Source organism: Falco rusticolus, chromosome 12 (assembly GCF_015220075.1).
Source record: "Falco rusticolus isolate bFalRus1 chromosome 12, bFalRus1.pri, whole genome shotgun sequence".
Lineage (NCBI taxonomy): Eukaryota > Metazoa > Chordata > Aves > Falconiformes > Falconidae > Falco > Falco rusticolus.
In genome coordinates, this window is record NC_051198.1 from 28420087 (window position 1) to 28443522 (window position 23436).

A 23436-nucleotide genomic window follows, 5' to 3' on the forward strand; every position below is an offset into this window, starting at 1 on the left:
CAGATCTTGATAAATCTGTAGCATTCCCATCTGTGACTGGCAGGAGGAAACTCTTTCGATATATTCCTTACCCTATATATGAAATAATAATTGAATATGAATGAAATAATAAAAAAATGAAATAATGAAGTATTTCTTTGGTTGTTACTTCTGTCCTGCGTTGAACAAGGCGAATCGTGGGTACAATTCCACTTGCTTCAGCAAGTGTCAAGGTCGTGATTAGGCTGCCCAAAGAGAAAGGAGACACTGCGTATGTTACCCAGCCATTCAGCAGTGCACACCCGACTCTGGCAAGCCTGATCTGTACATGCACGTTTGGGAAATGCGCTAAGAATCATTTCCTCATTCTGTTGCGTGTGAAAATGAGTTGGGTTTTTTGGTGGGTTTTTTTTTTTTTTTTTTTTCCCAGCTGCACTTCATTTTGCCATGTAAAGAAATAGACAGATCTGGCCTTTCTTTTTTAATAATGTTTTAGGACCAGGGTACAAAAAAGGTTAATGCATTAATTCTTAAGACAGGTGATAAATGTACTGCAATAAGCACATCCTACATACACAGAATATATTTCTCTATAGAATATGAACACAGAGATATAAAATAAGTTATACTTGTCTTGGTTTTTCATCACAGTAGGAGCTCAGCTTATATAAAGTGACAACAGGAATTGGAACAACACGCTGCTCCAGAGCAACAACAAAACCCAGAAGAGTGCCTGCGAGTGTGTGTGTGTGTGTTTGGGAAATAAAATAGGAAATCAAGGGATTTCTGCCAAAATCAAGTCTTGGAAACAAAAATTTCATAGAGCGTGAACAAGCAGGGGAAGGTCTCTTGGCTCAGGGTAGGGGTTCTGGAGGGAATAGAGTGTTACTGTTTGGTGAGGAGAGTGGGTGAAGGCTGTCAACATCTCCGCTACACCTGTCGGGGACTCGGGCAGTAGAGCAAGCTCTGCCACTGCCCTACCAAGTTCTCTGCTGTTATGGACCATCTACCTGACAGTGCGGGGTTTCTATCTTTACAGAAAGAATGGGACTTAGCAGCTTTCACTGTGCAAGGTGAGAATAAACTTATCACTTCGCAGGAATGATAGCCACCACCATTGTTCAGAGGGAAAACGCTATCCACCAGTTGTGAAACACTCAGTGAGCCTGGGAGCGGTACTCCTCCCTCCCAGCCCACCTGATGTCTACCTCTAGTGCCCCCTCCTTCTGTTCCCCTTGCGGGGGTGGTTCTCTTGGCTGTGCCTGCAGAACAAATCTCCCCCAGGGACTGAATGGAAGGTAGAGAGGACTGGAAATCCTTAGTGCTTGTCCCACAGTGAACAATGAGGAGCTCCAGTTGCCCAGTTCAAAGCTGTTTCAGATTTTATTTATTATTTTTTTCTTTAAGGACAGGGAAACATTTGTAAAATTTGCATCTAACAGTGAATCAAGGTTCCTAAAATTCTGACCTCTGGGGTTTAGTATCTAGTATTTTAGTGTGGTCTTATATTCATTAGGAAGTACTCTTTTTAGTTTGGCCAATAGCTTGGAGAACTTGTAGTTTCCTCTTCCCCATCAAGATCTCAGTCTCCTGAGGTCTGCGAGACCCATTAAACAGCAGAAGGTGCAGCCAAAGCTCAGGAGCGATACTGGCAGTTAGGAGATTTCTGTCTGTGCCTACCCCACTCTCAAAACCATGCAGCCCACTTCAGGTTTTTCTTCTATTCCCACTTAACAGATTCTGTTAGTCTCAACATCCTTTCTTTACCTTCATCTTTACAGACTACACATGAGAAAGCAGGGACGTTACACTGGAAGAGTTAATTGCATATTATCACGAAGAAGATTGGACCTTTTTGTTCTGCTTTTGTTTTTTTCATACAGCAAAATAAGTACAAATCCAAAGGTGATCTCACATCTAAAGTATAATTTAAGTAAACATGTTTTTCTAGATCTTTTTTCCCCCCCTTCCCTCTGCCCTGTAACCTTCCTTTCACTCTGTTATTTTCCTTTTGGATGGAGGGAGGAGATGGGAAGGGAGCTCATTTGGCAGCTCATGACCCTCCAACTTGACTTTAATGAGATGATTCGCCAAGGCAAACTCCTCATCATCCAGCATGCCATCTTTGTCGATGTCAGCCAGTTTCCATATCTTGCCCAGCACCGTGTTGGGCAGCTTAGACCTTACCATCTCCTTCTTTGCATTGGCACCAGTTATTTTACCATCAACAGGTGACAGTGTGTAGAAGATCTCATCATACATGGGCTTGTCCCTGGCCACCACCCACTCAGCATCATCGATCCCTTCACCAGCGCCTTCGCCGTAGCCATGGCCGAATGGACCATGCAAGGTGCCCTCAAAGGCTCCTCCCTTCACCATCTGCGTTGGCCGCTGCGACTCTTCCTGGCGTACGAGCACCATGAGCTGGGCGATGTCATTAGCCAGCATGTCTTCCACAGTCTCCAGCAGCTTGCTCTTCAGCGGCTGGAACTTGCTAAAATCCTGGGCTTGCAACTGATCCTTAAAGTGGGACAACATAGCAAGAGGTGAGTGACATGGCCATGCACAGTGCAGTGACAGTGTAGAGTGGGATGCCTGTCTCCTGTCGGGCTCAGAACCCTGCTATTGCAGAGGAAGAGTGGGGAGCTCAGCGTTCCCTCCTCTGATAGCCCTGCTCCTCAGCATGTGATGGGGTCTCCCTGGTTGGCCTTGCTCTTACTTAAATCCTCTTTAGGTCCTACAGAAAATGACCTTCTCAGCTTACAAAGAGGGGCTGACATGGTACAGAGAGGGGACGTAGTTTACTTGTGATGGCCATATGCAAGTAAGACTCCTCCTTTCCAAGCCACACAGAAGCAATCTCCTTGAAGACCAAATTGTTCAAGGCAAACTGGTTATGCAGCTCTTGCTACATCTTGCAGCCAGTGCTCTGCATTCCCTCCCAGTCTGTACTCTGGGAAGGAGATGTGCATCTCTCTGATGCCATAAAGACAGCAGCACATCTATAAAGAGGTGAGCACGTCTTTACAGCATGGCTCAGTTTCTGTAATTTTCACAGCTAAGCAAATTGCTTTGAGCAGGGCCTGCAGATAATACCTGCAAAATAACCTACAGCTTTATCCTTTACCTTCTGCTTGATAAATCTAGACTACTCACTCCTACTGGATTGGAATGTCACGTTTAAATGCTTAAACACACATTTTTAACTAGCAGTGAATGGGATCCTCTATTGGACACACTCTATAGATCCCATTCCCAAAAACTTACAGAAAATATACTTTTAAAAAAGAGCAAATGTTGTGTTTTCCATACGAAGCTAGTAATGACTTCAACAGCTAGCAGCAACTCGGAACAGGTTTCTGCTTGGACTGAAGCCACACAGCAATGTATCAGTGTCCAGCATTGTTTGAATATACAATACAAGGCTCTGATCCAAGGCCCTTTGAAGTCTCTGACTGACTTGAACACTGGGTCAAGTCTCAGCTCTGTGAACAGAAAACCTGCTTCTCTGCTTAAAATAGAAAAGGGGCTGTGAGTTTTCACAGCCCCCTTTCTCTCCTAGAAGCAGAGTGAAGCAGAAGACTTAAAAAATACAGCTCTTGAGGAAAGGGGCATATGTAGGCTTTTTGGGATACAGCTTTCCTTTCGATATAAATTAACAGTATTCTTAGGCCTGAAAATATGCAAAAGGAACCTAGAATTAAAAATAAAGAAAAACAGAAGAAATTATTTGGTGTAAAGTGCTATTCAGGCAAAGATTTGAGAAATGCAGGCAGCTGTAGCTTCACATGAGCTCTAGGTGCAAAAAGTGTTCATGCCCGAATATCGCCTGCAACATTATTCCAAGGCCTGTTTCAATTCATTTGTTCAATTTCATTTTCAATTTCAATTCAATTCAACAAAAAAAAAAATATTTCAATTTTCAATTCAAAAAAACATATTCAAGGCCTTTCCCACAAGCAACGACAATCGATGTCTGCATGGTTTCTGTCATAGTCCCTGCGATTACTGTCATGCTCTTTCCTTGGATGTCTGGTGCTCCAGCCAAGATGCCACTGCTTACCTGCATCTTTCTCAGATTAGGGAAGTCTCCTGGTGAGATCTGATGCTCCCGTTCAATCCGGGCATAAATCTCTCCCAAGTTGTTAACAAGCTCTTTCTTTTTATTGTCTTTCCCAAACATCGATGGCATTTCTTTCTTTAGGGAACTGATGATGTAGGCGTGGACCTGAAGGGCATTAAATGATACAGAATAAAGACGACGGGTGTTAAAGAGCACACCACAAAATTCTTCCCAACTGAGTATCTGTGCCCAGGACTTCAACCCTATCTTGTCCCACCCTGAAGAGCGAGCCCAGCTCCTCAGCTTGCCTGTACCTACTGGTTATTACTCCAGTGCTAAGTGCAGCTCAGCTGTGCACACTGTGCTGAGATGAGGTGTGAGGACAGCGTATGAGTCCTGGGCATACAGACAGTGATGTTCATACACACCTCCTGGAGGGGAGTGATGGTTTTTTTCTTCCACTGGGCATGGCCTTCCAGGGAATAGCCCCTTTTCAGTCCAAACCATACAGGTTTTGGAGCTCCCTAGACTTAAATGTTTTAGTACAAATACCAGTCCTTAATTTATGTGACATTCTGGCTTTTTTTTAATAGTGGACTAAATGTTTTCTCTTAGAAATGAAGACCTTTGCGCAGAAAGCTTTTTACAGATATTTTGATCTCTTTTCTCCACTGATGTGGGGTTATTCCCTGTATTCTGAGGAGCTTCATTCAGCTCATTTCAAATATTCAGAGATACAGCAGGCTTATTTGCCGTTCTTGTGAGTCTCCACCTCCTCTCTGTCCATCTAAGCCAGGTATCTCTCTTGGCTAAGAAAGTTTAAGGCAAAAGACCTGGAGCTTACCAATTCCCTTGGTATGTGATTCTGACATACTGAATTGGTCCTAAATCAGTTAGAGCAACTGCTTTCAGATCCCTTCAAGTGCTACCTGCTAGATACAGATCTGTGGCTATCTTCCTTGCTCTGGCCTGTCAGGCTTACGCGCCAAGCAAAGGAGATGCTTTCTGCCCTGAAGTGCCTAGGCCTGAGTGAAATGGGCTGGAAACAGCAGGATCCATGAGCTTTGCACGTCGAACCGGCCCAAACCACTTCCCCATAGCCTACATACTGCAGACAGCCCGAACTGAATGCTTGAGGGTTTCTATGCCAACACCCACCTTGGCCAGCCGTGCTCGCTTGATGAGATCATTCAGCTTCCTCAGGGCTGCGTTGCGGGGCAGGCTCTGGATATCCCTGAACAGGTCCTGCTCCTCTGCCTCAAACAACTTGCGGTTGTCGGGGATGAGCAATGGATGGGACCAGAAGGAGCCAATGTAAACCCTGATGACCTCAGGAGTGTTGACAATCTTTCCTAGGGACCACATGAGGGCACCGTACACCCGCATCAGCTGTTGAGTCTCTATCTGGTCGGCCTTGTTGAGGACAACTCTCATCTTGTCCTCGTGGTTCTTCAGGGCCTTGATGACCTCAGAGAACTCATCAGAGATGTCCAGCTTGTGTGCGTCAAAAAGGAGAATGATGCGGTCAACCCGCTCTGCAAACCACTCCAGTACAGCAGCGAAGTCATAACCTGTGAGGGGGGGTAGAGGAAAAACAGAGATGTACATGCATAGGAGTAGGGAAGCCTCCCTGCTGTACCTGGCCTATGCCACCTGAGGATAAGCTTGCAACGAGGAAGCTTCCCCAGTAGATCAGGTAGCTTGGTAAAGGAAACATGAAACATCATTCTTTGTCCCAAAGAAGGTGGAGATGAGGCACTGATCCTCACACTGAAATGCCCAAGATGCGCGCAGTTAAGGATAGCTCTCATCTTCTCTGCATTAAGAGATCACTCAAAGAAGTCTTAAATTTGTGATACAGACGCTTCATTCAAATGTATATAAGGAGAAAATGGCCATATTTAAGCAGCTGCTGCAGAAGCCTTGCATGTGGCAACAGAGGCAGTCTAGTTTCTGGATTGCTGGCCATCAGCATAGCCTACAAAAGGCTGCAGAAAGCTGGATAATTGCAGTACTTGCACCCAGACTGGTTTGAGATGCATATCTCTACTGCGTCATAACTCTCAGGTCTTGTTTGGTTGTGCGAGACTAACTCTGTCCCATCCAATTCAAAACCCAGGATGCAAATAACCTGCCTTACCTGAGCGATTGTCCTGTCATACCTGCTGCATGTGTACGAAGCAAAATGACTTGTGTTTACTTTGCTGAGCCCTTGACGCTTAGAAGGCAGCATTGCTGTGAACACCAGAGGTGGACTCAAGCTGCGAACAGCGGGTTCAAATTTCCTATGCCTCAGAACCAAGGATAACGGCTGCGCAGGGTTAGGCTTGGGTTCATCTCTAGGCAATATAGGGCGTGATAAATAGTGTGTGGAGATGTTTTTAAAACAACAGTAATGACAGCAACAAAATGACCTTCTTTCCTAGCTCTGTAGTGCGTTTTCACCTTCTTCAAAGCCTCACTGAGAGACTTGTGCTCTCCCTCTGCTCTGTCAGATTGCTCTCTTATGTTGTGCAACACTTGAGGTTATCTGTGTTGCCAGAGTGCTCCACTGTTAGGAGCGTTCTGGACAGAGCATAAGCTATTTGCATTCAAATAATTTAACATACTATTTTAATCTTGGCTTTCATGAATAAATGTACGATAATTATTAGTTCAGTGCCCCCCCCCACCTCCATTTTCTTTTTTTTTTTTTTTTCTTTCTGCCCTCTCCAAAACCTAGAAGGCAACCAGTACATCCTAGTCTTTAGAGCAGAATGACAAAAGGGAGGATGACTAAGCTCTGATCTTGACTTACCAATGGTCTTTTCTCCCTTGTGATTAAGCAAACTGGGGTGAAATGCTGGCTCTCAAGTCAGTAGTAAAGCCTACGTGAACTTTCTCTTCAGCAGGATAAATTGGTATTAACTATTTTCCAGTGAGAACTTTTATACAACTGCAAGGTATTATTACTTGGTAGTGTTTTGTTTCAGTCAGTTATAGTTTGCTCCTTACAAGAAAAGGGTAGGAGAGGGGAGCACTCTTGGATGAGGACAGCTTGCCCTGCTCTCTTTCATGGGATCTACAGACACTGTAGATGGAAACGATAGATGTTTGTCCTACCAGCGGCCTTCTGCTCGCTTAGGACACTGGTGCCTTCCCTAGCAGCAGCAGGTAATGCTGGGCCCTGTCTCTTTGCTCAGCTATGTTTGATGCCGAGAACTTCAGAGAATTCAGAATTAGTATTGCCTGCTGAGCATTCAATATATTACATTGATATCTGTATATCTTGCCTGGCCTCACCTCAGCAACAATCATGAGTCAGACCCTCTTACAACCAAAATAAACTTGGTCCTGCTTGCTTTCAGATAATAGTAGCCTTTTAACATTAGATGTTCTCACTGTATGGAGCTTGCCCCTGTTATCTGCTGTAAAGCTACGCATGCTGACTCGTTCCCAAATTGTGCTAGGAGGCAGCGGCAGCAGGGCAAAGTCAATGCCAGCACCTCATTTCACTTGGACTGGGTTCAGGCTGCAAGCTGTCCTTCTGCAAGCAGATCAATGAATTTGCAAGTGGGGACCCCCCATGGCATGCACACCCACACCTAATGTTTTGTTCTGCCTGGGCTGTACTGAAAGTCATCCAGCATGGCAGGATAGTTTATTCTTCATACACAGAGCTACACAGTTTGCTTTTTCACCATGGAAGCAATGAGTCAGGGCATCTCAATTGTTGTGGAGATGTTTGTGCATTTAATCTTGTCAATCTCATTGACTGGGATGCTTTCTTGTTGAGCTGGCACATGTTTGAATTGCACCATGACTACCATTTTCAACCTTTTTCTTGGGGGTGTGTGTGTGTGTGTGTGTGTGAATCAAGAGGGAAACAGAGTTATTCTCTCTAGGGCGCCTTGTAATGCTACAGTGATGTCCTGCCACAGATCACGTGAGTGGTTTCCTTCTGACAGCAGAGGAACAGCCACTGTTAGGCTCTCTGTTGTTAACAGCAGCTGGGATGAGGTGTGGAGTGTCTGCACCTGACAATCACCCCACTTTTTAGTGATTCAGTGGAAGTGGGGACTTATTATTTAGGTAAGAAAAAAAAAAAAAAAGGTGACATTGGAGTTTCGGTATTAGCTGAGGACTTGGGAGACTGCCCTTAGCCCTTTGATCTGTCTGGGTCTCAGGGTTTGTCCAAAAGTATCTTTAGGTGCTTAGCTCTGACTTTTACCATGCATCAAGCCTGGATCCACAGTAGCACTTCCAGAGTATCTGCTCTGTGAGCCTCTCTTTCCTATTCACAAACCAAAATGTTGCTTTACCCAACGAAAGGGAATTAATATCTGCTCAGACCTTTTGTATGTTCCCAGCTGCTACAGTAATACACAGAGTCTTGAATGCCCCTGTGGACTTCATTAAATGTCTAGATTGATTAGCAGACTTTCTTTCCCAGCTTCTTTGTTTGTTTGGAGACAATCTTCTGACAGTGGTCTCCTACATACCTCTATTAAACAGAACAAAGCCCTGGGGAGTAACACTTGGCGATGTTTCAGAGCAGTCACATCAGCATGGACTCATCTGCATCCCATGCTGGGACAAAAGCCCAACCTACACATTCCTCTTGTACGTCCTGCTTGCTTTGGTGCTTAGGGAATGTGGGAGACCTAAGCAAGAAATCAATCTCTCTCTCTGCAGTTCTAACAAGTGCTCGTTGCACCTGCATTCTCCTGTATGGAGGTATTTGGCAGGAAAACCAAGGTGAAAGCATATGTATTTTGATCTTAAGTGACAAAACACTTCAGAGGAAAACTATCGTGAGTGGTACAAGTGTTCCTTACCGTGTAGCATGACATGTGGAAAGGGCAGGTGGGCAGGTTGTCTGTTGACAGCTCTCTGCTTGGAGTCACTGACTGTGATGGTGTTTTCTCCATCAGATAAGTACTTAGAGAATTGCTACATAGATGATTCATAGGGTTGACACTCCAGTTTTGCTTTTAGCATATAAAAGAATAGACTGTTAAAACATTTGGATAGCAGGGTAACAATGTAAAACCCTAATGGCAAGCCATTAATAAAGCTGTTTAAATTAGGTCTTAAATAAAGGTCTTAAATTCATGTTTTAATGTTTATTTCAGAGCTTTCATTTCTGGAGGACTCTTCAATAGCATAGAGAACTCAGGACATTTTGCCTGACTCCAGCTAGCACTGGAGGTGCTCAATACCTGAAAACATATGAAGCTCATTCTGTAACTAAATCTAAGCATTATAGCCTCACTTCGATCTCTCCTCCCTGCCCCTTTTGTATTTCACAGAGGCATGGGGCCTGACTCTTCTGGCAGTTTATCAGTGTGTGAGCTTAGACCAAGAACTGATCTTGATCCAGAGACAAATTAGGAGTTTTTGAAGTTCCACTCTAAACGAGTTAAGTCTCTTTACACCCTCTCTCCGTGTTGTAGAGTGTTGCTAAGGCCTCTCACAAAAGCAGCCAGTTACTATCTCTGATTTGGCAGTGTTTCAGTGATGGGTGAAGCTATCCACATAACATAGCACAGCTTTATTATGAAGTTACAGGGCATTTGGGAAGCCATCTGCTTGCCAAAGCTGCACAAATACAAACCCATTATTACAGGGATGTTCAGACAGAAATGTAGAGGGGAGAATTTTCTGTTCAGTAATTCCTGTCTGTTTGTGGTTACACTTGCATTTCTGTTGAAAAATACGATGCATATTTAAACATTCTCTAGTATCACTGATGCAGCTTCTTTCACAACCTCCAGATAAGGTGAACACGAATAGAAAATTAATCCTAACCATACAGTACTAGAAGGACAAGATGAACATGATAATAATTTTGTTCAATCGGACATTTTTTCATGGGACAGATTTCCTTCTGACTGAAAAGGACTCAACAGATTTAGCACAAAGCTGACAAGTCAGCAGAACTGTCAGTGGATCCAGTCTACAGAGAAAATGATCTTTCAGACACCCTGCCACCTAGACTCCATAAGGCAGACTGGCTTAATGAATACTTGTCTGTGCACTACTGGAATACCTGGCAGCATGCATTTCACTAAGATCTAGCAGGATGATGCAATTACATTTCTGTCAAGTCAGACCAGGCATGATACAGTCTTTATGCTGACTGGGGGAAGGAGGATGATACCTGACCCAGCAGAAAATCTGCCTGGCTGTAACATTTTTAAGCCAATTTAAACCAGCAATGAGTGTGCATGTATTGGTTCAGCATTTCTAACTGTGTAGCTAGACTGGTTGGTTGGGGTTTTTTTTGTCTGATAGTAAACACGCTACTGGATTTCCTGTCTTGTGGAACCATGGCCACAGCCATGGGGGGATGGAATGGGAATAGTAAGATCATGAAATACTGAAAAACCTAAAGCTGCTGCTTTGCACCAGGTATCTCACAGCTTGCTGTCACTACTGCTTTTAGCAATACACCTCTTTCCTGCTGAATTTTAGTCACTGGGAGCTCCCTTCTCATCCTTCTAAAGCTGCTGTTTATCCAGTGACTGAAAATTCACTAGATCATGGCCCACTATAGAGCTGAGTTTTATGGTTGTGTCCCTATTTGTCAACGGATAGATTGGTTTTGTGTGTCTGAGGACAGCATCAGAAGATGGGTTGGTTGGCATAGTGAACACTGACTACCTAGAGAAAAAGCAGCTCTTGGAGATGAAACAAATGCTATTCCGGGGAGCTAATTACTTGATCTGTATTTTTAAATTGATTAAGAGGGGTTTGGGAGGCTTAGTCTAACTGGTCACAGTGATACCCTGCCTGAAAGCCCTTCAAAGTCCAGGGAAGAGGACTATGTCATGGCAAAACAAGCAGGCAGCCCACACTGGAGGGGGAGAATGTGCCAGGAGGGGCAGGTGTTACCTGAGCGTGACAGATGGCTGTAAGCAAAGAAGGAAGGTGACACAATGGTCAGAAGAAGAAAATGCGGGGAGGAAGGGAGGGGGAAGCGATACATCTCTTTAAGGACACACAGAGTGGGAAGGAGGGTGGGTGCCTGTTGTGAGACCCAGGGAGGGATGGCACAGTGCAGAGATGAGGGTGCTGGGAAGAATATGAGAGATGAAACAGCTGGGACTGGGTGGAGGAACAGTAATTTGGGCAAGTTTCTCTCAAGGTGAGGAGCTGGCGGTGCCAGCAAGGAAAGGACAGAAGGGAAGATGAAAAGCGAAGGATGGGTATTGGATATACATTGCAGCTCGTCATAAACCAGCTTTGTAAAAAGCTGCCATACTCCTCTCTGGAAGTGGCTGCCTTCCAAAGGGATATAAAGAGATTCCTGTAATGTATGTCTGTGGGTGTGTTGGGAAGTAGACAGAAGTCCCTCATGATGAAAAGATTTCTATGAGTGTTACAGGTCATAATTTCTAGAGCAGGTCTCGGCTTGCCAATCACTTTTGCCTTTGCCTATATCCAAAGCAGCACTCTGTCCTGGAGCTGCTGATTCACAGCACTAGGAGCTACATCCCCCAGCCAGTGCTCTGCATTTCTTCCTCCTCAGTACCAGGAACTAATGGAAACATTACGTATGTTTTGGAGACTTAAAGGTTTCCAAAGCAAAGGCAAAAGGACTCAAAGCACAGCAAATCTGCGTTCTCCACTAGGAAAGATGGGTGTCGGACTTCTAATGCTAACATTTACATTAACCAGTACCTGGAGTGGCAGACTGGCCTTTTGCTTTCATGTTGTTTACTGCAAGGGTTTCAGGGTTGGGAAGACTGGGAGCCTTACAGGGCCCTTGCTTTATGTCAGTGGAAATTGTGTGAAACCTCACTTGGCATATTCAAATCAGGTGGAGCGAAACTGATGACAGCATTGCCCAGAGCAAAGTTTCCCTATAACAGCCTGTTTAGCTTCTATGTACGCACAGCAGAACTTGTCCCCTCTACCCTTTACATATTTACGTCTTTGTCATTTGTGACAGATGGATCGAGTGTTTCTTCGTACTCAGGCCAATCCTGAAAACAGTTCCTAGCCAGATTTCGAGACCTCAGAAGGCATCTGAATATAGGCCAAGTTTTCCGGAGAGGTCAGTGCACAGCAGTGCTGAGGCATAGCTGTAATTCCAAGGAAGTTTCTTTACCATAGTGTCCAAACACAAACTAAATTCTCCCAGTACACATAGTTTAAGCCTGGGGAGAAATCGTGTTTGAAAACCTGGCCATCAGTAACTGATAGCTGCTGCCAGTGACCAGGAAACACAGTCATCCTCCACTGTTACTCAGGATGCTGAAAGAATACATGATGGGCATAAATAATGCAAATTGATGAGATAGTGATGGGCACAACTATCTTTCCTTGATGAAATAGATACTTAAGATATTTTTGGAGTGCACAGTGCACAATAAAATGGACAAACTGAACAGCTGTTCTAAAAATCAGACTTGTTTGGTAACACAAATTAAGTGCTTATTATATGTTAAACAGGAATTAAAAAAAAAAAAAAGTGCAGCCCTTTCTATCTGTGCAACTATTTAATCTCAGTTCTTTTGCATTCTTTTTTTTCTCTTCCAGTTCTGGAAGTGCAAAATATAGCAGTATTTCCAAATTAAATCATGGAGACAGCCCCTCCACCCCCCTCCCTGAACAAAATCATGGTTTGGTTTTCCCCAAACCCAAATATAATCTTAAGCTGTTGTCTGCATCCTGCTTTCAGGTCAGAAGAGTTAGGCTCGTGGCTTCGCATATTCCTATGAATAAAAGGGATTACAGCTGTGCAGATTTTCCCCTCATTTTTGCATTGCTCTTAGAGGAAGCGCAGAACTGTGACTGTAGGAGCTGAGCCTTTCAGTGCAACACTATGTGTTTGTCAGATTGTGATAAAATCAGGCAAGTTGGCAGAGCAGCTACTGCACTGCAGCAATGGAGGTGAACTGGGAAGTCAAAACTACACAGTGCACTTTCACCCTCCCAGGCAGAGTGAAATACAAAATATAAGCAAACATCACCAGCAGGGAGTATTATAGCAAATATTTGAAATGCCTCCCTTTTAGAGGCTTTCGGGGTGGATGCTTTCAGTTGTGTATCATGCTGTTACTAGCACACGTGACAAAACTCTTTGGGAAAAATATTTTCTTGTTGCCATTGTACCCTAAATATGTTGCGTGAAGTGGGAGAACATCAATTCCCTTGGTGTTTGCCTTTCCCTTGCAAGCATGGCTATTTGAGACACAGTCAGTCTGAGAGCTCTGCACCGCCTAATACTGTTGCCATTAGCATTTTTCTTACTGTCAGGCTGCTGAGTGACTAAATATCCTTGGTGCTGAAGCTGCTGGTCATTTGGGAATTTTTCCTTCCCAGGAGACACTGTAAGGCTAGTGTGTGTGTGTATGGTTTGGTTTTGATTTTTTTTTTTTTTTTTTTTTTCCCTTGGCTACGGGAAACCTGGGCTGCACTGCAGCCAGCAGAATGGAACTGGGTGGAAGGCTGGAAAAAGGCTGGAATAGTGTGTACTGGAAAGAAAGCCAACGGGGAATGATGCTGCCAGTCCTCCTGGGTAGGCCCTTGTGCTCACTGCTAACACAGTAAAGGGAGGAGGTGACATATATAGGGTGAAGATGAAGTAAGTGTTCACGACATACTCAGGAAGTACTACCCTGAAACAGGGATCAAACACAGCTTGTCCAGGGCATCACCCAACTTGGCAGACTTGGATCTGCTTAGCTCAGGGCATGTGTAGGTTGAGACGGATGGTTAGTGGAGCATGTAATGCGCAGCCCCCAGGGATGGCCCTGCGACTCAAGTGTATGAGCTGCTGTTACCAGGTGGCTCAATTAGTGTGGCAGGCTGCACAAGATGATGAATTATGAGGAATTCCTAACTCCTGCCCTGGCTCTGCTGTACTGCATGACCTGACCCGTGGTCATTCCCTTCATCCTCATTTATTTCAGTACAGTCATCCCTTTCTCATCCTCCCTCCCAGCAGGGTGGCCTGGGCTCATTATGTGACACTAGAACAGTGTTTTGCAAATGGATAGCATCTGTATTACTATCAAATTGTCAAAGCAGCCAAGACTGTGCTACTTTGGTACAAATATCTCCCCTATGGGCACCTCTGCAGCCTGCTGTTGCCTCAGGCTTAGCTGGAAACAATAAAAAAACAGAAGGACACAGTGTGAGGGGCATGTGGACATTGTCACATAAGAGGGCATGGATCTAAGACCAGAGAAGAAATGGCTGTTCTCCAGGCAAGGACCATTCAGAAGAGTGAAGGGCAGGATGCTTTGGGCCATGACATCCTGGGAACTTCCCAGGCCTGTAAATGAAACCTGTATATCCTAGGGGTCTAGCTACCATACCTGTGACACCATGGGTGCCCACCATGAAGTCACAGGAGCTCAGCAGGACAAAAGTACTGCAGGCAGCTCCTTGGCTACATGTTTTACTAGAGCCTGAGTGCAGCAGCTGTGTCAGTGCTGGTGATCTCACTGCATGCCAAGGGGACGTGGACTTCAGCTATGACAGACTGCATCACCCTCAACTGCTTGACAGGCCTAAACTTGTTGGTCTGCTACTGGGAAACTTCATGGGCTGCTCTGTGGGGGGAAGGTGGCTCTTAGGATCATGTACTGGTGTCCTGGAAGAGAGCCAGCACAGTACTCCATTTCTCAGGACGACACAGCATTCCCTGGAGGAAAGTTTTCTACCCACTTGCAAAGCCCTGCTGCTGGCTACACAAGGCTGACTGCAGTAACACTGGTGCTTCTGCACACTGGCTCATCGGGGAAGGGACTGAGTTATCTGTCATGTTAGTCTTTCCAACAGCAACAAGGCAGTGAATTTAATTCAGAGTTGAGTTCAGACAAATGCAAAGCTTCAGAACCTGGTCTTGGCCCCTGAATCATTCCTTTAAACTCCATTTCCTCACTCCTGCTACTTGAAACATGGATGTAGTAACAGCAACAGCTATTGCCTTGAAATGCAGGGGTATAAGGTGGCCCTCGTGGGTTGCTAAGCTTTGATACATGGTATTCTGCTAAGCTGGCACTGTAGATTAACTAATGCTCTTGACGTCTAATGCGAAAGGAGACAGACTTGCGATGTTCCCAGTGAAAGGAATTTCCTATTTTTAGAAATACTGCTGTTTCTCATGGGATGGGCAGGCTGGGAAAGTCTGCCACATCTTTTGCATTTTTACTTTTCCCTTCAATCTTATGACAGAAAGCTGCTTTACTGTCTACTCCCTTCCCTGACCCTGCTTCACAGGTACCCCGGTCTGAGGGTCTTAAAACCTACTAGTATCAAAGGGTAAGGAGCTCCGCTGTTCCCGGCAGTGAATAAATTTCTAAGTGTCTCTTGGGAAACCTCTGCGAGACTCCCTCAGGTCTTGCTTCATTCCCAAGTGAAATCCGAGCAGGCTGGAAAGGTATAGAAGGGCAGAGGCATTTTGTTGTGTCAGCAGTTTTAAGCACTGTCTTGTTTTCTGCCTAGAAACCACGTTATTGCTCTATCTGCCTCCAAAATCAACTTGCTAATGAGGGCAGCAGGCTTCTTAGCTTGGTAGCAAATGCACCAGCCTCCACTTTTTCCTATTCCTCTTCCATGGAAGCTGGGAAGTGAGCACTCCATTTCAAACACCAGCTTCCTAGAGATAACTTCAAGCAAATGCTGGCAGCAGCCCTTCCTAAACATAAGCACCCCAGCATTCTTTTGACTCTTTCTGCTCCCTGGGCTGGATCCCCTGCAGACAGAAATTGCTGGAGTTCTGCCAGCTTCAACAAAGCTATGTTGTTCTAAACCAGATGAGGATCTTGCCCTGTAACTATTGAAAGGCCATCCGACATAACCCATGTGACCAGTTTCAGGCTGCCCTGGATATAAATGGTGACGTACTGAGATCCCATCTACCCTGTACTTTTAACTGCTGTCATTAGGTCAGTCAACAGCCAGGATGTGACAGTCCCCTTGTCTGGTTAGAGGTGTAGCAGAGCAAATTCTTGGGATGGCAGGATGAGCAGGAGGTGGCTGGGCTCTGTCTAGAGTTCTCATCTCCTGGCAAAAGGGTGGAGTGACCACACACTGTAGTCACAGGACCAATGCATAAGCACTTAATTGCACTAAGGGCAGAAAAGTTGTCCAGGAAGAATTTGCCCCATGTGCTGAGACAGGCCTCCAGTTCTACAACTAGGTATAGCTTAAAGAATCGGGACTCCCCTTTAGCTTTCTCTGCTTATGAGGAACATTCCCTTAGCTGTTTCCAGATGTCTGGGGAGGCGTTATTGGCTTGGGTCAAAATGCACCAGTGAGCTTCCTAACAGCGTACAGCTGTGCATCACTGTGTTCTGGCATTGCTGGCATTTACCAGAGTAGCTGCAGGAATCACAGAATCCTTTAGATTGGAAAAGACCTTTAAGATCACAGAGACCAACTGTTACCCTAGCACTGCCAAGTCCACCACTGAACATGTCCCTAAGCACCACATCTGTATGCCTTTTAAATATCTCTAGGGACAGTGACTCCACCACATCCCTGAGCAGCCTGTTCCAATGCTTGACAACCCTTTTGGTGAAGAAACTTTTCCTCACATCCAATCTAAACCTCCCCTGGCATAACGTGAGGCCATCTCCTCTTGTCCTATGGCTTGCTATCTGGGAGAAGAGACCAACTCCCACCTCACTACAACCTCCTTTCCAGGTAGTGGTAGACAGCGATAAGGTCTCCCCTCAGTCTCCTTTTCTCCAGACTAAACAACCCCAGTTCCCTCAGTTGCTCCTCACAAGATTAGTGCTCCAGACCCTTCCCCAGCTTCACTGCCCTGCTCTGCACACACTCCAGCACCACAACGTTTCTCCAGGAAAATGCTGTGGGAAATGGTGTCAAAGGCTTTCCTAAAGCCTAGGCAGACAACATCCACGGCCTTTCCCTCATTCACTAAGCAGGTCACCTTGTCGTAGAAGCATATCAGGTTAGTCAAGCAGGACCTGCCTTTCATCAACCCATGCTGGCTGGGCCTGATCCCCTGGTCATCCTGTACCTGCCGTGGGATGGCACTCAAGACGATCTGCTCCATAACCTTCCCTGGCACCAAGGTCAGGCTGACAGGGCTGTAAAATGGGACACCAAGGCTCACTGGGAAGCTGATAAGAGAAATTTTGCAAAAGGAGGAGCAGTACGTTTTGCAGGAGGATATTTTTAGTACTGGAAGTAGCTGGAAAATAGGAAAATCTTGCAATATATGTCAGGATTTGAACTGGTGAGGAGATTTGGGAAAGGGGTTATGGAAACTTCTTTAGGGATTTGAAATGGGTCCATTTTGACTTGCTTTTTTTTTTTTTATTGTATGAGGGAACAAAAATATTTCCTCCTAAGCAAGTTTTCTTCATAGTGGTAGGTCCACAAGAGAACTGAGTTGCTTTCAGTGGCATTTTTTGACTGAAAAATGTTTACATCATGTAATACATATTTTTGTTTACCTCTACTTCTAAACACTTTCTGCTGAAAGGAGGAATGCTTGTACAGCATGTTTTTCAGCCTTCTGATGATGAAGGCTTGTGCGTCTTGCTACCTTTTGTAGACTGCCTGGAAGGAATTTATGATCACTTAGTAGTGCAGAGACCCATGGTGAAAGAGCTTAATGTGAGTCTTCAGCTAACTCTAGCTGTCCTTTATAGCTTTATTGGTGCTTCTTTAACTAAGGTTCCTGTGGTGGAAGATCCCAGTAAAACAAACTTGGCTCTGTGCAAGGTAGCTGCTCAATTAAGAGAAAAGAACTTGCAAGAACAATTTTAATTCAAAGGAGCATTATAAAAGTGGGAAAGGCATGAGTCATCAGAAATCTTATGGGACAGAACACTGAAACATGGGAAAGGCCTCAACACTTTGGGTAGAGCCTGTGCTGCTGCAACTTAATTGTGCATTGTTAATAGGCAGTGTGAATGAGAACTGATCTTTCCAAACCTGAATGCTGTGATTACTACTCTTAGCTTTCTTCCAATGAAATGACGGAAAACTACCAACTTTGTCTAAGGAACCAGCAAGAAACTAACTCTTACAGAGTAAGAAAGTGACCACAGATGTTAGGTTTAAAGCATCAAGATGTTGCCCACTTCAGAGTGCCAGCCCGAGACACTCAGAAGGTCACTGAAAGACTCTGCTATTCATCAGATCCATTTAGCATCCCGAGGATTTCCAGATTCCCCATGGCAATGAGGAACCTGGGTGCCAATGGCTCTTAATCCCAATCCAGTCCCATGCTAGGTTTAGGGAGCCTGGCCAGTACAAGAAGCCTGCTAGGTCAACTGGAAAGAAACCAGGTTGATTGCAATGGGGGCCTTGCCCATGGCTTATCAGTAAGTCACTGGAAGCAAGTGTTTCTGCAAAGCAGGTAGGTATTAATTGACTCTTTCTGATGGAAATCAGTTCCCCTGGGAAATACCTGACCGTGACGGAGGTACTGCTGACCTTGTCACCAACCTTCCCTGAAACCATTTAAATTCTTTATAGCAGATTACCCACATTCCTTTGGACTCAATTTGCAAAGTCGTGCTGTACATCTGAGAGGCTCCTACTAGTGTTTCCGTCCACATCCTGTACAGCTTGAGGTGAAACTCCTATATAGAGTCCCTTTGGTTTTCAGTGCTGTTGTTTAGAAGAGAACTGAACTTGGGACTTACCTCTGCTAATTCTCTGTTTTTCTCCAGAAAGGATTCCTGGTGTATCAATGACGCTGATGCTCTCTAACACGGGATTAGGTAGCTGAGCACAAACAAACCTGTGTGAAAATAAATGTGTTTGAAATAAAAGAAAAAGGTATCTATGATGTGCTGAACATCACGGGCAGTATGGGACAAGCCAGGCTCTGATCTCACAACTCTTCTGTTGGAGCTTGGAGCTACTGCTGATTTAAAGAAATGAGAAAAAAGCTAAACCTGAGCACTTTCTCTTACTATTTTGTTGCTTCTGGAACATGGGTCTCAGTGATGACCTATGACAGGGTTTTTTTTATGTGACCCCCAAATTGTGAATTATTAATGAAAATGTGGAAATCCAAATGTCTTCATTTGCTCTTTAGATTTTAGAGTGAAGTGGTATTTGTTTTTCTTCACTTTAGCGTTCCCCTGCAGAGTCCTGAACTTAAGTGAACTGAAATAACTCGTTAAAAAAAAAATAAATCAGCAATGTTGTAAGATATTCATTCTTTTTCAAATCTGTTCTTAAACAGACAAAGTGTGCTATTCTTGCACCATGGAAATCCTAAAGCATAGGCAGCATGAGATCTCAGGAGGTGGTTTAGTCTATCCTCTGGCCTCAAGGCAGATCAATCAGATGTTTGTCTAAAGTGTTCTTCAAATCCCTAACGATGTAGACTCACCAACCTTTGCTGGGAGTCTACTCCATTGCTTAATTATCCTTACAACAAAACCGCTTTCTTAATGTCTACTCTGAACCTCCCATGCTACAATGCCTTTGTCTCAAATACAGTAGACATGGAAAATGATGTATTTTTCCCCTCCTGTCACAACATATATTACTGTCATCCTGTCTTGCCTCAGTCTTTCCTTTAAAGAAAACAGTTTGTGTTCCCATCCCCATCCACCCCACCCCCAATCTCTTTCAGTTCTCTCTAGCTGCCTTTCCAGCTCATTTCTAAATCCCTGAAGACCCTTGCGGTTTTCCTTTGAGTCCTCTCAAACTGCTCCGTATACTTCTTCAGGCATGATGCCCCAAGCTGACATGGCACTCCAGCTGTGACCTTGCCAGTGGTGAATACAGTGGATGGATTGCTCCTTACCTCTTACATATGACAGTCCCGTCATATCTTAGTAAGATGACTGCTTTTTTAACAATAGTATGACACTGTTGACTTACATTGTTTGTAATTCACTCTTCCCCCCTCTGCAGCTTGATTTCTGTGTAATTGCTCTTTAGCTAGTTGTTCCTGTCTCGTATCTGTGCAAATCACTGCTGAAGAGTAACTTGCACTTGTTCGTAAGTGGGTTGCAGCTCATCTATTTCAGTTGCTGGTAACAGCAAAGGACAGTAAAAGCCTATCCACTGACATGGTTGGCAGTTAGCATTTCATGGATAGCCTTTTTGTGGTGGCATTCCAGGCAGCTATAAATACGTGTATGTATATGTACATATGCATATTAATAACGTGGTGTGACATCCAGGCATAAAAACACATGTTACTGTGGGAGGAAGCAGAACCATATAAAGGATGGGGGTTGGCACAAGGGCCATTAGATGCAGTCATGGCAGAGCCCTGCAGTGCTCTGACAAGTGGCTGGTTCTGCTGAAGTCCCTGCATTTATGAACTCCTCCAGGCTAAAACCTCACCCCAATTTTTCTACTTGTATGACTCTGAGGTGATTCTAACAAGAGTGAATCCTCATGGGTTAGATTAGTGTCTTCTCTCCCTAAGCTGTCAGCTATTTCAGACCACATATTACAGTCTCTCTCTCCCACATCCACAGCTTTGCAGGTGGCAGCAAGGAGCGTTTTTGAGTGTGTAACACTTCATGTAGAAGTAGGGAGCTGGCTTGATTCTCCTGTTGAGTGCCAGGCACTGCAGCAGAGAACAAAAGGCTCAGGAGGTCATGTTATTTCCCTGTCCTGTCAGCCCAGGTTTGCTCTCCCATTGTCATAGCACTACACATTCCTTGTGGTCTAATATTAAATGGCTCAGGCAAGGGGATTTTCCACCAGCTTCTCTAGGGAAAGTACTCCACGGGAGATTTCAGATATAAGGTCAGAGGCCAGCATGAGTGAGTGCATTCTGGCTCTGTTGGCAAGATTGTTAAAGTTGCTGCCTTCCTGCTGTCCCAGCAGAACTGCAGGACCTCAGGGAGCATGACCTAATTGTATCTGGGGCCATACGAACATGGTGCCAGACTAGACTTTCACTACCTCTACAGGCAGAGCATGGGGGTGAAGGAAGAACCTGTTACCCATGATGTCTCCCACTGCTGACAGAACAAAAGCAGGACTAACTCCACCTTAGTTTCCCAAGACAGACTTTGGTGGTAGAAGGAATCTTACAACCAAGCCAATGTGATATGAAAGTAATGGCTGAGATTCCTGATTTTGCTCCAGGTCGCTGGTGCCAAACGAGTCCTCCTGATAACGAGGTGCAACCTGTAATCTCTCTGCTGGGATCCTTCCAGAGCTGTGGTACTGCCAGCAGAGCTGGACTGAGGAAAACAAGTCCTCTCAACACCCAGGAACCACCTGGGGCAAGGAGAGGTGGACAACAGACAGGGTACTGCAAAGCTGCTATCCTCCTCTCAGCCCTGTCTCTGCCCTTAGCCAGGAAGGTATGGGCAGGCGTTCCATCTCCGGGGAATGAAGGGAGGGAGGAGACAGGCTCTGGGCAGCACAATTAGCTGCTGTCTCCCAGCCAAATCCTGACTGTATCACTCTTCCCTTACTTCCTGGAAGGCAGCAGATCCTAGTCTCTGCCGGGAAAGGAGTACCAGTTGAGGCTGGATGCTCACTCCTGCTCCTCCATTTAGCTCCCCTGGAGCAGCAGGCTCTGCACCCACAGTGATGTAATAATCATTCACTTTAAGAAAGAAATATGTAAATATCTATAATGAAAACCAAGAAAGAATTTGAAAAACAGAGGATGTTAATCAACCCTTGCAAATGGGTTAACAAGACATGGCCTTGGGAGAAGGAATAGATACTGTAAATAAGTCAAGCTTAGAAATAACAAGATAAGCTCAAGAAGAATCAAAATGTTTTACTGTGTGTTAAGAGTTGTGCTGTGTTTGTGGATTTACCACCTAGAACCCATCTCTGCACTGATAGGCAACAAACAAGCATCTCTGTTCTGTGTGTGGATTAGCTCTTGCACATAGGGTGAAGAACCCAGATTTGGAACAACAACAGGACACGGGGCTGTGGGCCACAACCAGCAGGTCGGTGTGAATGCTACTGCCTTGCGCTGTTCTGTTCCTTTCCACTGATGCCCCTGTCAATCATCATCTTTAACCATCCACCGGTAAAATTGACTTGCCCTCTCTTAGCTTAGAGGCATGGCTTTTGGAGATTACTTCCCTTCTACAGATTTCTTGCTCCCTGCCTCCTAGCTGAGGTCAGTGCCTCAGCATACGCATAGCAGCAGCAAGATCTGTGGAAAGCAGAGACAGCTCTGCATTCTCTTGCCAAGAGGCCAGGCCCACAACAGGAGTAAGTGTGGGTGGCTCAACCCAGTCCAGTGAGTGCATCCTGACTTACATTTGCTAAATTTTTGGCCCTCTGAGTCAATTCTTGCATGTGCTTAATTTCCTAATTAGCTGGGTATTAGCATCTGCATTTCCAGCACTGTGAAGCTCATGCTGCTGATCTAGTCCCCCTTAGCATGTCTTCCTCTGCCAGTTTAGAAATCATTACCCCCTTGTGGTTTTCTTTCAATCTGTCAGCAGAAAAGGCATTAATTAGCTGTTGTGGCTACTCCCTGCATTACTAGCAGGACTGCCCTTCTGCTGCTGAATCACTGCTGTGCTCCTCTACCCTGCTGTCCTCACAGGCACATGCATGACTCCTTCCTCACAGGACAAGGAAGAGTAGTAGGAGAGTAACGGGAGCACAGCATGATGCAGTGAACTAAGCTAATGGACACATATTCCTTGCTGTGTTAGGAACAAACTGCACTCTGGACACATCAATCAACCAGTTCAGGAGCCTTTGCTTTTTTGCCCTCCATGTCTGGCTTCCTTACTCCTTATGTTGCTTCTCCTCTGCAGTGAACTGGCGGCCAGCTGTGGCTGTTCCTGGCTAGCAGCAGAGCTGCTCTGAATGATATTCTCTTCATCTACAGCCATGAGGCCTGTTATTTTCTTCGAGCAAACCACCTTCCTCCCTTGGTGTAGGGAGTGGGCAGACCCCACTGTTGGCCAGGTGCAGATGTTCTGAACCCTCTAAAACATTGAAAACATCTCCAAGTCTCTCTGGTGCAGGACCATGTTGAGGTATTTGAACGATGAGCCTGTGAAATGATCTGACGTTGCTTCCAAGTCACCCTGAGGCACTGTGAGGTTCTCTGCACCGTAGCAACGCGGTTGTCCCACAAGCAGGTTCCATTACCTGGTGTGCAGCACTGATGCGCACACCGACTTGAGGTATTTCGATCTTTTTATTCTAGTTTGCATGAAGTTGGGAGCTAGTTGGTAATCCACAAAAACTAGCTCCTCTCCTCACACATAGTAAAACATTTCATACATTTTGAACAATTGTTTACAATTAGGTTTAGTCACACAATTCTCATTGGTTCTTATGAGCCTCTTCTCCATTTAAAAGTACAGTATTATTTTTTTTCACCTCATGTTCTGTGGGGAGGGGGCTTTGTTAGTAGGGGTCTTTCTTTGCTCAAGGATGGATCTTTTAGTATGCTAACTGGGACAGTTTACAGGTAGTTCAAGTAATTTTGTTTGGTCTCA

At 45.0% G+C, this 23436-nt stretch overlaps 2 protein-coding genes across 2 annotated transcripts in view; one reads left to right on the top strand and one right to left on the bottom strand.

Moving 5' to 3' along the window:
- The window catches only part of CAPN14 (calpain 14), an 89387-nt gene that overhangs the window by 24511 nt on the left and 41440 nt on the right, over positions 1-23436 (top strand). The window lies entirely within an intron of this gene.
- Positions 448-23436, bottom strand: part of EHD3 (EH domain containing 3) — a 31788-nt gene continuing 8799 nt past the window's right edge. Inside the window, exons 3-6 of the mRNA XM_037405132.1 lie at positions 18667-18764; positions 5201-5613; positions 4043-4207; positions 448-2499 (exon numbers count right to left, since the gene is read on the bottom strand). Of these exons, the coding sequence (XP_037261029.1) occupies positions 1972-2499; positions 4043-4207; positions 5201-5613; positions 18667-18764 (1204 nt within the window). The 3' untranslated portion in view covers positions 448-1971. The remainder of the gene's footprint in view (positions 2500-4042; positions 4208-5200; positions 5614-18666; positions 18765-23436) is intronic.